Source organism: Panthera uncia, chromosome B1, assembly GCF_023721935.1.
Source record: "Panthera uncia isolate 11264 chromosome B1, Puncia_PCG_1.0, whole genome shotgun sequence".
Taxonomy (NCBI): Eukaryota; Metazoa; Chordata; class Mammalia; order Carnivora; family Felidae; genus Panthera; species Panthera uncia.
In genome coordinates, this window is record NC_064811.1 from 3,784,765 (window position 1) to 3,801,332 (window position 16,568).

General features: G+C 59.3%; 1 protein-coding gene across 1 annotated transcript in view; it reads right to left on the bottom strand.

The window, feature by feature from the left end:
* The window catches only part of SORCS2 (sortilin related VPS10 domain containing receptor 2), a 262,786-nt gene that overhangs the window by 162,705 nt on the left and 83,513 nt on the right, over positions 1-16,568 (bottom strand). The window contains exon 2 of the mRNA XM_049632622.1: positions 7,170-7,269. Within this exon, the coding sequence (XP_049488579.1) occupies positions 7,170-7,269 (100 nt within the window). The remainder of the gene's footprint in view (positions 1-7,169; positions 7,270-16,568) is intronic.

Genomic DNA, 16,568 nt, shown 5'->3' on the forward strand with positions numbered 1-16,568 from the left:
GGTGGGGGGGATACTGGGATCCTAACCCGTCACAGCCTGGGTCTCCCCACTCTGTGCCCGGCCCCTCTCTCCTGACATTCTTCCACACTGCTGGGGCCTGGGAACAGGCAGCTGGCTGGCCAAAACAAAGAGAAACAAACAATAACCCCTGGCTGCTGAGAACACTTTCAAACACGGAAACAGATTCCGGGCTTCCCCAGACCCTGGACACGGCATCCGGGGACCCCGCAGCAAGACTGATGTGGGGCCGCTGCTCTCCAACCTGCACCTGATTGGCCAGAGGTCACTGGCCAAGGTGCTTTCTGAGCATCGAAGAGGGTTTGCAGTGGCCATGTCCATGGGACCTGGGCTAACCTCAGCTCCCTCTAGAAGGCCCCAAATGAGGAAACAAGGCAGGTGTGGGCCAAGAGGTCAGTAGTGGAGGGAGTGGTGGCTTGACTTCCACATCAGGGAGGGGCTTCCACACCTGGGAGGGGCGGGGTCTCCACACCAGGGAGGGGCGGGGCCTCCACTCCAGAGAGAGGCGGGGCCTCCACTCCAGGGAGGGGCGGGGCCTCCACTCCAGGGAGGGGCAGGACCTCCACTCTAGAGAGGGGTGGGACTCCACACCAGGGAGGGGCGGGGCCTCCACTCCAGGGAGGGGCGGGGCCTCCACTCCAGAGAGGGGCGGGGCCTCCACTCCAGGGAGGGGCGGGGCCTCTACTCTAGAGGGCGGGGCCTCCACACTGGTTGGGGCTCAGGGCTAGAGACCTGGTAGGTTGACAGGGTAGCAGGCGGGGGGAGCTGAGTGGAGGACAGAGGCAGAGAGGGAGACAGAGGCAGCAAGAGAGCTCCTGGAGCCAAATCTGAGACGGAAGCAAGAAAGGCTGACCGGTACAGGTACACCAGAAAAGACCCCCAGAGACAAGGGGTGACTTTTGTCCTTTCACACACTGTGACTGCCCGAGGAAGCAGACAAGGCACAGGCTGTAGGAGACTGGGCCTCACCTCGGCCACAGCACGCAGGTGCACCAAGTGGGGCACAAGGGCCAGAGGCAGGCGGCCCTGTCTTTCCTGGTGAGAGCTCTGAGTCCAGAGAGCCTTGGCTGAAGGGCAGCCAGGGTTGGACTCGGCTCCCAGGCCCGCGCCCCCTCCCTTACGTTTCCCTCCCACTGGAGGGCCACCTTGTTGGCCCTGAGGACAGGCTGTTCCATACGCAGGGGCTCAGAGGTGGCTTGGGCTGTGGAAAGTAGAAAGGGTCGCCTGGGCCTGGGGGCAAATCCTGAGTCGGGTCCCCCCTGCTGGGTGGCAGGTGTGGGGGACCTCGGACCTGTCTGGCCCTGGCCTCCCTGCACAGATCCTTCCCTGGCTGAGCTGTTGCAAAGATTCAAGAGAACACACGTGAAGCTCCTTAAACCAAAGCTGACCCGTGAGGCTCCTCGGAACTCGGTGTTCTTTATCACCACCAGCACTGCCCCCACCGAGTGGATTGCTTCCACTCTGAGACACTCGAGCTTCTTGACAACAAGATTTTGTTTTGCTCCATTTTTCTATCCTGATTGAAATCTTGGCACATGGCCATCCCTCGAAACGTCTCAGGTGAGGGAGCAGGTCGGACACACAGATGTACTTACTGATGGGGATCAATACTCGCTTCTCAAATCAGAGACCGTGTGCCCAGTGGGGACGGGGGCACGTGGTGGTGGCTGGGTCAGGGGTCCTGGTGCTTCACCTGGGAGCATTGTCCTGGGTCATCAGGTCGACAAAGGCTTTTCATGGAAAGTGGGCATGTGTGTCATTTCAGTTTTCAAACCAACGCTCATGTATCATGGAATAAAATGAACATTCAGGTGAATCTTTAATATAAGCCACGACACTTGAAAGCAATCCCACGCCCCAACCAGCTCCCACAGGCCATGTCTTGATATCTTCGGCCGATGGCCATGGTGTTCTGTGGCCAAGTTAGAAATACACAGCTATCCAGAACTAAGGTGGGGATTGCAGACAGTAGGGAAGGCCCACAGGGGATGTTTGTGGACTGGGGGGGGGGGGGGGGGGGAGAGCCTCGGGTCATTGCCGTGACAGTGGTACAAGGTCCTACCCGTGGGCAGCAAGGCCAGGGAGCTCTGGTTTTACTGCAGGCAAGACAAAACTAAAAGGGAATTTATTTTGTGAGACAGGTTGCAAAGTGGTCTCTTAAGAAGCTATAAAGTGCCGCTTGGCCTGTAATTGTTGCTAAACGCACTCCTAATAGTATTCACATCTTCCTGCAAAGTCTATCCATTATCCTAACAGGAGAGGCAGGAGGCCCTACAAAGAAGGGCCAGACTTTCTCCCAGACCAGACTCACTGGAGGACAAATCCTCTCTCTCCGCGGGAGGCTGACTTTAGCCCCCTTTCTGTTCCTCCCAACAAAACACAGCATGAGAGGTTGTGCCTCAGCCCTCTACTAGACCCTCAAGGTTCTAGAAGGTTAGTGTTGTCTGTCCAGTTCACCTCTGCACCCCCCGTGTCCAGCAAGGGGCCCCCAGCGCACAGTAGGCGTGTAATGTGGATTTGTTGCCTACAAGATGGGAAGGACAAAAGGTCCTCTCTCCCCGGTAGCGAGCGCATGGCCTGGCGCACAGTAGGGCCTCGACCCACATCTGTCGAGTGGATGGGCGCTGGTGTCGGGAGGGAGCTTGGGGTCCCAGCTGAGGCACCGGATGAACCAAGCGGAGCCGGGGTTCCGCTCACGTGTGTCTCCTTCCCCAGCTGCCATTCTCCCCCTGGGAGGAGAGCACAGGAGTCCAGAACATCCTGCAGGGTGCCTGGGGAGCTCAGGGTAAGACCGAGCGTCCCAGAGCGTCTAGACGACCCAGGCACAGAGAGACACTCGGTACCTTCGTTGCATCAGTGAAAGGGGAATACTCTGCCGCCTGCCGGCAGGATGAACTTGGATGAGTCTCCCAGCCTCCCCAAGCCCATTTTCTCGTCGGGATAGTGGAGGTGACGATGTGAAGCCCCAAGTCGTGCCCCCCTCCCCACACATAAACGGGTGTGGCCGACATCTGGTTCTGGCCCAGGGCCCGGCGCACCGGGAGTGATCACCAAGGTGTGGCCGCAGAATCAAGAAGCCACGAATGAAGGGACGAGTAATGCAGAGACAGAAGGAAGTTTGCTTTATACGCAGGAGAAACCTCTTTCCAGGAAGGGCACCGCCCCAGCCCCAGGCCCGACCCCCGCATCCACATCTCCTGATACGGCTGAGTGTTCAGGGCTGTGCCTACTTGGGATTGAGGTGAATAAAATACGGTGTCCACAAAGCGGCCTGTACAGGCTGCCCTCGGTTCCCTACGAGTCTCCTTCGGAAGCCTGAAGACCAGCCCGAGGCCCTCCCCATCTTTCCCTCTACCTTTGCCGGGAACCCTCGCCTCCCCACTCCTTCCTGGTATGACCTCACATCAGTTTCTGCTGTAGCCGTGACTGTGGCTTTTCCGCTTCTCACATATTCAAACGCAAGTCAAACTGAGCCCCACGGAGGGCCCTCTCCTGCAGGGGCGGCTCTGGGGACACAGCACCACCGTGTCCCAGGCCCCGATCTAAGTCGTTCGTACGTATCGACTCATGTAATCCTCGTTCCCCTGTTACGAGCCTACTTGACAGATGAGGAAACTGAGGCAGGGACAGTGGAAATAACTGCCTGTGGCCCAGAGCACGGGCCTCTGGCTCCCTGCCTCCCAGACCCACGGTCACCTGGAGCCTCCAGTGGGTCGTGCCCTCCCAGAGAGCGGGATCTGTCCCCGGCCCCACCCAGTGCCAGTCCCACCTCTTCGGGCAGAGACGCTGGCATTTCATCGTTTTTAAATGTTTATTTATTTTGAAGGAGAGAGCGAGCAGAGGGGAGGTGCGGGGGGGGGGGCGGGGACAGAGCATCTGACGCAGGTTCTGCACTGTCAGCATAACTCAGGGCCCGAACCCACGAACCGTGAGATTATGACCTGAGCCGAAGTCGGATGCTTAACAGACTGAGCCACCCAGGTGCCCCCTGGCATTTCATTTTCTAAATTTTTTTTTAATGTTTTATTTATTTTTGAGACAGAGAGAGACAGAGGATGAGCAGGGGAGGGGCAGAGAGAGAGGGAGACACAGAATCCGAAGCAGGCTCCAGGCTCCGAGCGGTCAGCACAGAGCCCGACGCGGGCCTCGAACCCACGAACCACGAGATCGTGACCTGAGCCGAAGTCGGACGCCCAACCAACTGAGCCACCCAGACACCCTGACATTTCATTTTCTAGACCCGGAGACTCGGGCTGCCTTATTCCCTCCATGCAAAGAGGTGTGGGCAAGCCTGAGAAGGCAGTGCCCCTCTCCTGACACCTATCACAGACACCGACAGGGCCCTCACCCCCCAGGCCAGGCCTTGCTCCCTGATAGACACAGCTGACCACTGCCACCCGTGGGAGTATCCGTCACCCCAGAACCAGCTCCTACCCTCACAGTCTCATGTGGTTGGTAAGAGACTTACTAAGGAACAATGGTCCTGGGACGCTTGTGTGGACTTTGCTTAAGCCAAGCCCTGTTCTGAGCACTTGGCAAACAGCACCTCATTTCATCCCATCAACCTACTGTGTAGACGCTGCTTTTACCCCCATTCCACCGAGGAGAAACCGGGGAACCAGGCGGTTCAGAACTTGGGCAAGGTCCTGGGGCTGGTGGGCTGTGGGCGGGCCCAGCCGCGACTCTCCAGCAGGAGAAGGAGAGGAGCCGACCGACCCCCAGGCCGCCCTCCTGCCCAGCCCTCTCTGCTGTCCCTGCCCGCCTCCAAGGCGGACGCCCGTCCCGTGGGTCTCGGGGTCTTTTGAAGCAGCTAGTGCATGCCTCAGTGGGCCCGTCAGCCCCTTCAGCCTGACCACAGTGGGGGTCAGCTCAGTCCTGAGGTATGTGGGGTATGGCTACAGGTATCAGAGCGGGGACGGAGGCCGGAGCACTCTGTAAGCCTGGACCTCGATTTGGCTTCTCTGTCCGAGGTCCAGCAGGAAGCAGGGTCCATGCTTTCGAAGGCGGGGGGCATGGGCTTCCCTTGGGGGCCACGCGAAGGGGGCTGGGGAGGCTGATTCCATCCAGAGTGGATGTGGGGGGCAGGGTGACGCCCCGGCCCCCCCCTCCAGTCCACCCTCAAAACGACCCTGTGTGAGTCCCTATGGTGCCGTAACAAGTTACCACAACTGAGCAGCTTAAAACAACAGAAATTTATCCCCTCACAGTTCGGAGGGAGAAAAGGCAAAACCAAGCTGTCACCTGGCTGTGCTCCTATCTGGAGGCTCCAGGGGGAGAAGGCTTTCCCGGCCTTTTCCGGCCTCTCTAGAAGAGAAGGTGCCCCTGCTCTAGCCCCAGCCTCTGCCTGTGTCCCCATATCTTCTCTGACTCTGATGCGGGCCCTGTGATTACATTCTCCCACCAGGAGAATCGGGACAACCTCTCAAAATCCTTAACCACATCTGTGAAGTCTCTTTTGCCATGTAAGGTGACAGTCACAGGCCCGGGGAGGGGACACCTTTGGGAGCCATTGTGCAGCCCCTCCCCCCCACGGTGGCAATTGCGAACAGTCAGATATCTCCTCGATTGCTGCCCCCATTCACAGCCGAGACACCTGGGCTCAGCCCTCCCTGAGGTCCCCTCACTGGGGGATGTGGCAGAGCTGGACTGAGTCCAGCCCAGGCACCATCCCCCAGGCTCCCCTGCAAACGCAGGGTGACGAGAGCAAGCCCAGGGAGGAGCCCGGGCTCCTCACACGCAGGCCCAGAGCAGGTGCAGCGGGGAGGTGCAGGTGCAGGGCAGCTGTGGGCATCATTCATTCAGGGGGACCTGCTGCTGGCTGTGGCATTCATTCCACGCAGGTAATGTCGGCTGAGCCCCTGGGCCACCACAGCCCGCCCACCCCCAGACCCTACCTTCCACCCCCACTGGCATTTCCAGGCTAAACATGCAAATCCTCAGACGGCCCGTGCAGCCAGGAGGTCTTGTCTGTGTTAAAGACACAGCCGTCCCCCTGCTGCTTCCCTGTCCCTGTGCTGCCTGCAGAGAAGTCTCGCCCGATCAGAGCACTGACCAGTGCTCCACGAGCCTGTGTCACCTCCGGCCTTCCCCGAAGGCCCTGCCCAACCCAGAAGCCCCCTCACTGTACGTCCACCGCTACGTGAGTCATCTCGCTAACCTTCCCGTCCACCCCCTTTACGGGCCAGGAAATTGAGGCTCTGAGGAGCCACGTCCCAGGCTGCCTTGTGCAGGAGCAAAGCTGTCCTGCCCGGCCTCCCCGTAAAGGCCTCCCTGACCTCATGGCCTCAGAAACCCAGCTCCGGCCTTCCCTCACTGCTTCTGCTCTTTTCATTTCCAAAGGCGGGCACCGCCCGCGGGCCGGCCCTGGCACCTTCCTGGGTACCTAGGACCCTCCTGGCTGGTGACAGAGGATTTCCCAGGCTCTGTGCTGCTCTGACCTCTCCTTGAAAGTCACCAGAGCAACCGTCAGCGCCCATGGGTCAGCCTCACGCTGAACAACCACGGGGCTCTGGGTTCTAATCCCCGCTGTCACGATTCCCCTTTCCCGTGAGGAGCCCTGTCTGTCCAACTGAGTCCCTTTCAGTGACACTCAGCTGCTTCTTGGGAAGCGGTCAAGCACATAGGGCCTCTCTGCCCTGGAGCGTCCTCCGACCTCGTTATGGGGCCCTGACGTGGCCACAAAGCAGGCACAGGTGTGCAAATGGGTCCTGTCACAGAACCTGGCGGGGTGTCCCCGTTCCACAGCCGGGCGGGGGGCGGGCAGGAGACACGTTCAGACCAAGAAAACCAGAAAGTGCATCTCAGATGACAGACCGGAGCCAAGTCAAAACCAAATAAACCAAACAACCGGTAGAGGAGGGGGACTGCTCACCACTGCCTTCCGACGACCCCACACCACGGAGAGATTCTTTCCCGGCTCCCCAGAGCCCACCACCCCCGGACGGACGCTGTCTGCAGAGCAGGGAGAAGGCAGACACATCCACACAGGTGCCCATGCCTTTCTGCCAAGTCCCAGCTGGCCCTTTAGACACAGCCGTCCGAATGGATCACCGAGGAACCGGAAAGGGTGTCGTGGGAGAGGCGGTCCCGTCGCACGCGGTGGCCGGGAGCCCGGCTGTGCCGACCGGGCAGCCGTCCCGGTGTCCTCTTACCTTTCTCTTGTTCGTGGGGCAAATGTAGAAGTTGTCGATGACCGTGGTGACACCGGGCTGCAGGGTGAGCTTGGTGTAGGACGTCCCGAAGTCCGAGGACCTGGGGGGACAGGACGACAGACAGGTGTCAGCGAGGTGTCCCTCCAGCTGCAGGTTTATCCAGCCCGCGTGGGCGCAGCGCCCCAAGACAACCCCTCCCCCGGAGCAGGATGCCGCAGGTGACAAGGGAGGAGACTGGGCTCCCGCAGGGTCGCCGAGCACGCGCTCAGGTCTGGGAGCTGGGCGGGGAGTCGGTGAATGCCAGCCAGACTCCCCACGGGTCACCTCTTCCTTGGACTTCCGCAGTGATCTGCCCCGACCCTAAGTCTATCTTAGCCTGCTTGCTACACGCGTGTCTCCCCGAAGGGCCCCTCACGTGCCCGACAGCTCTGGGTCCTTCTGTCCTTTTGATCCCTCGAAAACCCTTAAAGACTAGGTCACTATGGGGGCGCCTGGGTGGCTCTGTCGGTTGAGTGTCCAACCGTTGGTTTCGGCTCAGGTCCTGACCTCACAGTTCGTGAATCCGAGGTCCGCGTCGGGCCGTGCGCTAACAGATTCTCTCTCCCTCGCTCTCTGCCCCTCCCCGACTTGCTCTGTCTCTGTCTCTCTCAAAATAAATAAACTTAAAACAAAAAAGACTAGGTCACTGTGTCTGTCTTGCAGATGCCCCCAGGACGAGGAGGAGGCTCAGAGTGGGTCAGTTCCCGCCTGAAGTCACTTGGCTGACAGGTGGCCGACCCAGGATGTGCAGGCTGGCCTGTGCCACTCACAGCTGGCTTCCTGTTGGCTCTGCGGAACGTTCCTCGCCGTGTGCTGAGGCCTCACAGGAGCCTGTCTGCTCCTCCGTTTCCCTCTCTGCACCCTGAGCTCCTCTGGGAAGCCACACCCTCCCCCCACCGCCACCCCCACTGACCACACAGCCCGGAGACTGTGGGTGACAGCAGGCGGTGCCCGGGCTCCGGGAGCTGCTGGAAACCAGGCCCCAAGCCAAGCCCTGCACCGGCCGGCGAGCACCAGAACCACCACTGGCTCCACGCGGGGGACCAGCTCAACCGCGGGCCGGCCCCTCCTCGCCTGTGCGCCCACTGTCCTGTCTGTGGAGTGACAGGTGCAGGGGAGAATGTGGCTCCCCACCGTGGCGAGATGGGGAGAGGTCACCGGGACAATTTCACATCTGTTGCTTGGAAGCAACTGACACATCAGGACGTGGAATCGATTCCATGTCGAAGCTTAAAATCTCCGTGACCCTGAAACCCCATTAAAACGTGCTGGGGGGGGGGCGCCTGGGGGGCTCAGTCGGTTGAGCATCCGACTTCAGCTCAGGTCATGATCTCGCGGTCCGTGAGTTCGAGCCCCGTGTCGGGTTCTGTGCTGACAGCTCAGGGCCTGGAGCCTGCTTGGGATTCTGGGTCTCCCTCTCTTTCTGCCCCTCCCCTGCCTGCTCTCTGTCTCTCAGAAATAAATAAATGTTAAAACAAAAAACAAAACAAAGAAATGTGCTGTGATTGTGAAGCAGGCCCGGCTGTGAGCTGGAGGCACACAGGCCTCAGGGTCACAAGGTCCTTCCCAGACCAGGGCAGAGAGCAATCGCTGCCTCCTGACTCCCAGGGGAGGCTGGTGGGGGCCAGTCCCCTCCGAGGGGCAGCCAGGAGAGGATCGGCTGAGCCCCTCCCTGCCCTTGGCCTCCCCGGGGAGGCCCTGCTGGAGGGGTGATCAGAGATGCACTTACTCTCAAAAAATCAGAGAATTGCTTTGCTTTGGGAAGCAGGGAGCCAGGGCCCCAGTAGCAGAAGATTGAGCCAGAGACCCAGGAAATGCCAGTCTCCACAGAAACCAAACGCCGTGTTTCCAAGCTGGATTCATGGAAACCTCTGAGCCTCATGACCCCTCTGCTCTCCTCCCAGCAAGCTGGGTCTAAGACCTGCCCATTGGTTCTGCCTCCCAGAAACCTTGCCATCCACCCACCCCTTCCCTCCATCCCCGACACACACCTGCCTCCGCCCAGCTGCCTCCCCGGGATCCAGACTCCTCCCCGTCCCCACCCAGGTCACAGGAGCCTGCTGACCCCTGCTCGCCCCAGGGCACCTGCCGGTGTGGGCTGCGGGGGGCGGGGGTCTAGTGCGGAAAGGGGAGGGGGTGCTAAACAGGAAACATAGAAGCAGCCGGTGTGATCCAGGCGGGAATGGGGGGTCAGTGGGACTGCGGTCTCAGAGGGGCAGGGAAGGCCCCTCGGACACGGTGATTTGGGGCAGAGGCAGGCAGGAAGGAAGAGAGTGCTTTGCACCTGGCTGGGGGAAAGCCATTTGTAGCCGGCTAAGTAATGTCCCCCCAAAATTCACGTCCCCCCAGAATCTGTGAATGCGACCTGATTTGCAAACCAGGCCTTTGCAGATGTAATTACGTTGAGGTCAAACTGGAGGAGGGCGGGTCCAGATCCAAGGGTTGGTGTCATAAGAAGAGGGGAATTTGGACACACGGACACACAGACACACAGCCGAGGCCAGCAGGAGACAGCCTGAGCAGCGTCTGGCCCACATCGGACCCCAGCTCTCCTACTGTGCATGGGGCCTGTCTCTTGCCAGGCCCCCACGTACGCAGGGGGAGAGAAGGGAATTCATTGCCGTGGGTAAGTCTGGGAAATAGAAAATGACTTGTCTCAGTGCCCAGCTGGTCAGTGGGGGCAGGCCAGAAGCTGGGACCTCTGACCAACTGTGAACCTAATGCGGCCTCCTCCTGAAGTCGGTGCGGATCACACGGTCAGTGAGGACAGCGGTCACCAGGGTCATCCAAGAATCCACACCCCCAGGCATACAGCTAGTGCTCAATAAATGCTTACTGGATTCCTGTGGAGGTGCTCTGGTGTCAGAGCTGGAGGCTGTGTGACCTCTGGTGAGCAGGTTGCCCTCTCTGGGCAGCAAGGGTTTCCCAGGGAAACGTGGGGATTAGATGTGATCACGTCCCAGCACGGGCACCGGCCCTCAGTGGCTCCACCCCCACGGGCCCTTTTCTCAGCTGCCCCCACGACCCCTGAACCCCTCCGTGCCAGGCCCTCCCCCAGGGTGACCTTCCTCCGCACTCCGCACCCCCACCCCCTCCAAGTCCTCCTCAAGCGCATCTGGGAACGCAGAGCCTGATTATTCCCATCTGCATTTATTCAAATTAAAAATAAAAACCCAGGCTGTGAAACCGGGCAGACAGAACAGGGCAGGCAAGCAGGCGCGGTTGGAAAGTCGCTCTTTGCAAATCGGCTGCTTAATTGCTGAGTGTTGGTACATAGTCACTTTTTAAAAAATAATTTAATTGAGCCATTTTCATCCTCTATAATTATTTCATTGGCAGGGACGTATGTTCGGCTCCCACCCCTCCCCGTGGTGCAGACGAGCCCCTGTCTCCCACCCGTCTCCCCCCGGAAGGTCACGGCAGGTGCGAAAGGTGGGGCCCGCCTTCGTGGCGGGGGCCCCTGCAGGGGCACGGCCTTGGGTGAGGCCTGGTCTCCGTGAGAGGCGGTTTCTTTATCTTTGAATGACCGATGCGGGTCTGTAACGGGCTGATGACACAGTGGCAGAGACACCTGCGTGAGATGAGAGAGGTGAGGAAGGCGAGCTGGAGGCAGGCTCAGGGTCATGGCCGTGGGGTCCCCGCGGACCTCCCCCTGGTGGAGGGTGCACTTGTGTGTGGACCCAGCTGTGTTCTCTAATGACCACGATGCTGTGCGTACGTGCTGACGGCTAATTTGCGCAGGCGCACCCCAATGCCCGCCAGTCGCCGTCGTGAGAGCGCAGACATCCTCTCCTGCCTCCACGTTCCCATCAAGCAGGACGCGCTGCTAATGTGTGGTTCGGCGTTCGAGGGCTCCGGGGCGCCAACCTGGAGCGTCTCCCTTGTAACGAAGAAAGAGGGTCCGGGGGCCAGGCCTTGATCTGCCCGGAAACGCTGGCCGTGCAGGGAGGGCAGGGCCGCTGCTGGTCGCTGGGTTAAGTTGCTCTGATGTAAAAACTTGCTTCACGTGCATCCCAGCAGCGGATGCTCTGCCCGGTCGGCCGCTCCGGGGTTCCCTGTATGCCGGCTCCCCCCCCCCCCCCCCAGCGGGCCTATGTTGCTGGAGCTGCACGGGTGCTGGGGACTGGCTCTCGTTCTGCACCTGTCAGGTGGCAGGGCATCCCGAGAAGACCCCTGTCGCCGGTCCAGACGGTCAGAACTACCACCTGCACTTTATACCTGGGGAAACTGAGGCCCAGCTAGGAAAGGGACGTGTCCAGAGTCTTACAGGGGTGCAGAGGCGTCCTTCACGGGCTCTCCCCCCGGGCGTCAGGGGTACGATCTCGCAGCTGAAGCGGTTCTGAGCTTTGGTCGGATTCCGGCCGTGCACGGCGTCTGTGACTGGGTGATGGGAAGGAACGGACTCTGAGCCGGCTGCACCCAGGGGCCGGTCTGGTTCTTGGCACTGACAGCTCATGGGACCCCTGGCGGGCTTCGATTTGCTGCCGGGTCTCATACACGGACACAGGATCAGCGGAAGAGAATTATGGCAATAAGGGGGGCACTTCCAGGGCTGGTCAAGTCATCCAGGAAAAATCCAGGATGTGGCTCGAGATTCTGCATGTGAATTGGGGAGGCGGGGCCCTGCTAGGGGGGTGAGCTGAGGAAGAAAACAGCCCTGGCCCCAGGGGGAGCACAGCATGGTAGGGCGGGGAGCACCCTTGTTCGCCATGGCCGCTGGTGGGATCTGAAGAGCAGGGCCCCTCTGACGGAAGGGCCTGGGGGAGGGGGCGTCCAGTGAAACCACACGCTCAACACGCACTGGATGCCAGGTTCTGGGCGGACACACGGACTCAACTGACACAGGAAGACCATTCGAACGGGAGCATGCCTTCCCATTTTACAGACGGGGAAACCGAGGCTCAGAGAGTATGAAAGGATCGCTTAGCACTTAACCACACAGTAACTATAGGAAACCCAGGCTGTCCGCTGAGTGATGTCCCTGGAGGTGTTCACAGGGCACGGCACCCACTCCACGCGGCTGGACCTTCTGACTCCATTTCCCTTGCAGAGCCTGGCGGCCAACGCTCTCCAACGTGTGGGCAGTTGGACACGGACCGCAGCCCGTCCCACCCAGGAAGCTGCACCTCTGTTGCCCGCGGGTTTTCGCAGCAGCATTAACTCGAGCCCGCTGTGCATCAGCCCGGGCCGTATTCCCAGCCGGCCAAGAGGGAGGCGGGCAGGAGGGGGCTTGAGATTCTCCGCGTCTGAACTCACAGCGAGCAGGGTCCCATGGCCGCACGGGGCCAGAGCCCGCCTCTCCGAGCCTGTCCTCCAAGCTTGTCCCCCAACCAGCGCGTCCCCTCGTGGTTCCCAGCCGCCTGCCGCGGCACCGAGGATGCCGTGTGCCCACAGGCGGCAGGGGTTGTGACGTTCGCCGGCGGATCTTTCCGGAATGAAGCTGGGCCGGGCAAGGCCCGCTCCCAGACGCTGCCCCCGCCGCTCTACCAACACCTCAGGGATGGGAGTTGGTGCAGGGCCCGGGAGCTGATGACCCCGCGGGACAGCTCGCGCAACGCTTCTGCTCAAGCTGGCTCCTGGCCACCGCTGTTCGTCACGCCATAAAGGGGACCCACCCTTTCCAGTGAGTCCCTGCGTTATCCTTAAAAATCCTGATGTGAGTGAACGCCCTCAGTTCACGAGGTCCTTTCGACAAACGTCTCCCACGCACCTATTACGTGCAAGCTCTGTGCTGGGCACGGTGCACGGAAGCGGACGGGCAGGGATCTTGGGCAGCTGGCCGTGCCTCCAGGAGATGCTCTGTACCAGCTGCTCAGACCTCGAAATGATGCCACAGCACTGGGTCCCCAGGCACTGCCCCACGGGCCGGGCCCATCCTCCCGCATGCCGTCCCCCTCAGGACCTCCTCACAGACCTGCGGCAAAGGGGCTAACAGATCCCATGGAGCCAGAGAAGGTGCCAGAAGCCTGCACGGAGCTCTGAGGAGGTACGTGTGTGTGCTCTCACAGAAGCCTGTAAGTGTGCCTGTGGGGTCCGGGAGGCCTCGCAGAGAATCTGAAAGGGGAAGGAGGAGGAAGAGGCACCCGATAAGGGGGAGTGGGGGCTGGCCGTCGGCCCCAAGCGCCGGCTGGGGGAGCTGGGTGCTCCGTGCAGAGGCGAGGAAGGAGCAGAGGTGACAGCGTGGCCGAGGCCCACAGCCTCACACAGCGGAGTCCAGGGGAAGCACCAATAACGCTCTGCAGTCCCCATCCAGAATGGGCCACCTGCGCCCCCAGGGTGAAGACACTCGGGGGCTCAGCTCATCTAATCACATCCCAGCCAGTGGCTCTCGGTGTGCAAACGAGAAACATGAGATACCAAGAGGTGAAGTCATCCGCCGGGGCTCAGAGAGGACAAAGCTACAGGCTCTATGTGACTCGAGTTCTAAATGACGCCCACACCTTGTACCTCCTTCCTGCTCTGTAGAAAGGAAGGGGACATAGGGGACACCATGGGTCTGGCTGGCTTTATTTCTGGAGGGTTTTTTTTTCCTTTTAAAGTTTATTTATTTTCAGAGAGAGAGAGAGAGAGCATGAGTGGGGGAAGGACAGAAACAGAGAGAAAGAGAGAGAGAGAGTCCCAAAAGCAGGCTCTGTGCCACCAGCACAGAGCCTGATGTGAGACTTGAACCCACAAACCGTGATATGATCTGAGCCGACATCAACAGTCGGACACTTAACCGCCTGAGCCACACAGGCGCCCCTATTTCTGGAGGTTTTAACGCGGCACAAGGCAGGACCTTTGCAATAGCTCTTTTCCCAGCGGAGGAGGGGGCACTCTTTAGAAGTGGGTTATGGCCATCGGGCTAAATGAGGCCCGTGTCCCTGGACGTGTCCCACAGGCGGGGCTCACCCGGCACACATTCCTGCTTTTGCAGCCGTTCTGCAAGCCCTCAGCTGGGCACATGTCCAAAGGCCGAGGCGGGTGAGCGAGCCGGCCTAGCCCAGGCCGCAGGCTGGGAGAAGGCGGGGCCGTCCGTGGCTGCAGGTGCAGGGATGGGAGGTGTCAATTGCCCGGAAGTGTCACAGGTGCAGGCAGAGGCCACCGCTGTAGCTGACCCCAGGTGTGGCTCGCGGACCAGACAGGACATCGCCGCGTCTTCAGGGTTAATTGAGAAGGTTGTTTCCGATGGGGCACTGGAGGGGCCTGGCTGGGTTTATGCCCAGGGGGAGGTGACGGTCCAATAGTCATGACCTGGTGGGCGTGTGCAGGGGCTGGGGGAGGTGGGCAGCGTGGGTCGCTGTGCATTTTGTCGGAACTGCCACATGAGCACCTCGTATGAACGGGACAGGGTAGTCACTGGCCAGGAGCAGCCCTGTCCAAGGCCAGCCTCTTCCTGCCAGTGCCCAGGATGAAGCACACTGATGCATGCACTCCCCCAGGGAACTGGCCGATTTGGGAGCGGGCCAAGCCCCTCGGAGGTCCAAAACTGTCATTTCAGACAGAAAACACCCAAACAGAATAAGACGCACAACACCATGGAAAGACGTTGCTACAGAACAGACAATGTGGCCCCGAGGAGCCGTCCAGCCAGCAGCCGCCTTGTCCTGGAACAGGGGCGGTGGGGCCGCGGTGAGAAAGCCCCAGCACGGCGGGGCTTGTGCGAGCTGCTACGTCAGAGGTCCGGGCTTGGCTCTGGGGCCAGGTTAGGCTACCCTTCTGACCTGAGTGTACCCTTTGGAAAATTCCAGAAGTTCACCAATCCACTTACAGTAACATTTCCTTCTTGATAGGCCTACACATCCTCCACTCTTCTTGGAATCATTTAAAGATAAGAGGACAATCTGGGGCGCCTGGGTGGCTCAGTCGGTTAAGCGTCCGACTTCAGCTCAGGAAACGATCTTACGGTTCGTGGGTTCGAGCCCAGTGTCGGGCTCTGTGCTGACCGCTCGGAGCCTGGAGCCTGCTTCACATTCTGTCTCCCTCTCTCTGTTGCACCTCCGCTCCCTCGTGTTTTCTCTCTCTCTCTCTCTCTCTCTCTCTCTCTCAAAAATAAATAAACACACAAAAAAAGAAAAGAAGATTCTGCTTCAACCATCGACTGGGCCCCTTCATCCCTCCATGCCCGTCCAGCCCTTGTCCACATGTGATTATATTTACAGTATCTCAATTTCAGCATGCACACGACATTCGTCCTGATTTTAGCACGAGATGGTTGGCATTTCTGTTGGCCGTGTGGCATTTCCATCCAGGCCACGTGGCATTGCCGATGGGTCTTTCATTAGCCTGAACCTACATTAGGCATTTCTACAAGCACTGAGTGATGCCCTGTGCTGTGCACTTTGGAAATGCACTTGTTCCCCGTGTACTGCCGTCCCCAGCCCTTCCGCCCTTCATAAACAACATCTTCATTACTTTAACCTCTGCTGGATTGTTCCCCAGGGTTACATCCCAAGAGCGGGGCTCCTCTGTGAAGTTCTGAGCTTCTGTGGCTCTTAAAAAATGTGTTTTTGGATCTGAGAACATCATACGGCTCAATATCTTAAAAATGAGGGTCCTCACTTATTCTTAGGGGGTCCTGGCACAGAATGACAACACTTTTCTATGCCAACCCATCCGATTATAGAATCTGACGCCTCTACATTGAGTTTTTGAATGACTGGTGAGTATACCCAGTGTGTGCCACAGGCAGCCTGAACGACACATTAAGCATTAGCGGATGAGATCCGGGCGATCTGGAAGCAAATTCCATTTCTGAATGCTACGAGGAATATTTTAATACAAAGTACAGAAATGAAGTAAGAAACAGACACAACACTCTCCATTTCAGTGAACGTCAAGGAGTTTTGTAAGTCGTGAAACTGGGGATATCGGGGTGAAAAACAAATTTTCACGGCAAAAAGTTCCTGGAATGTAAACGAAGGCCGATTCGATGGCAAAACCGAATAGCTGAACCCAGGGGCCAACAGACATCCGTTTCCAGACTGGGTCCCTGAAGACCCCTCTCTGGGCCTCCACCCTTGTCCGATTTTGGACCTTGGACAATCCGTCTCTATGTGAGACTGAAGTCGTCTGTGTTATCAGATGAGATAATAGCAATGGTGACAATAACTCATCATTCCCCCACATGTCAAGCCCCACGAGAACCAAATGCTTTGCACATAACAGCTCACTTTACAGTCCTCCCAACACCCCTACAAGGTAAGGAAGGATGGGTAGCACCCCTACAAGGTAAGGAAGGGCGGGTAGCACCCCCATGCGGTAAGGAAGGGCGGGTAGCACCCCCACGAGGTAAGGAGGGGCAGGTAGCACCCCCACGAGGTAAGGAAGGGCAGGTAGCACCCCTACGAGGTGAGGAAGGGCGGGTAGCACCCCCACGAG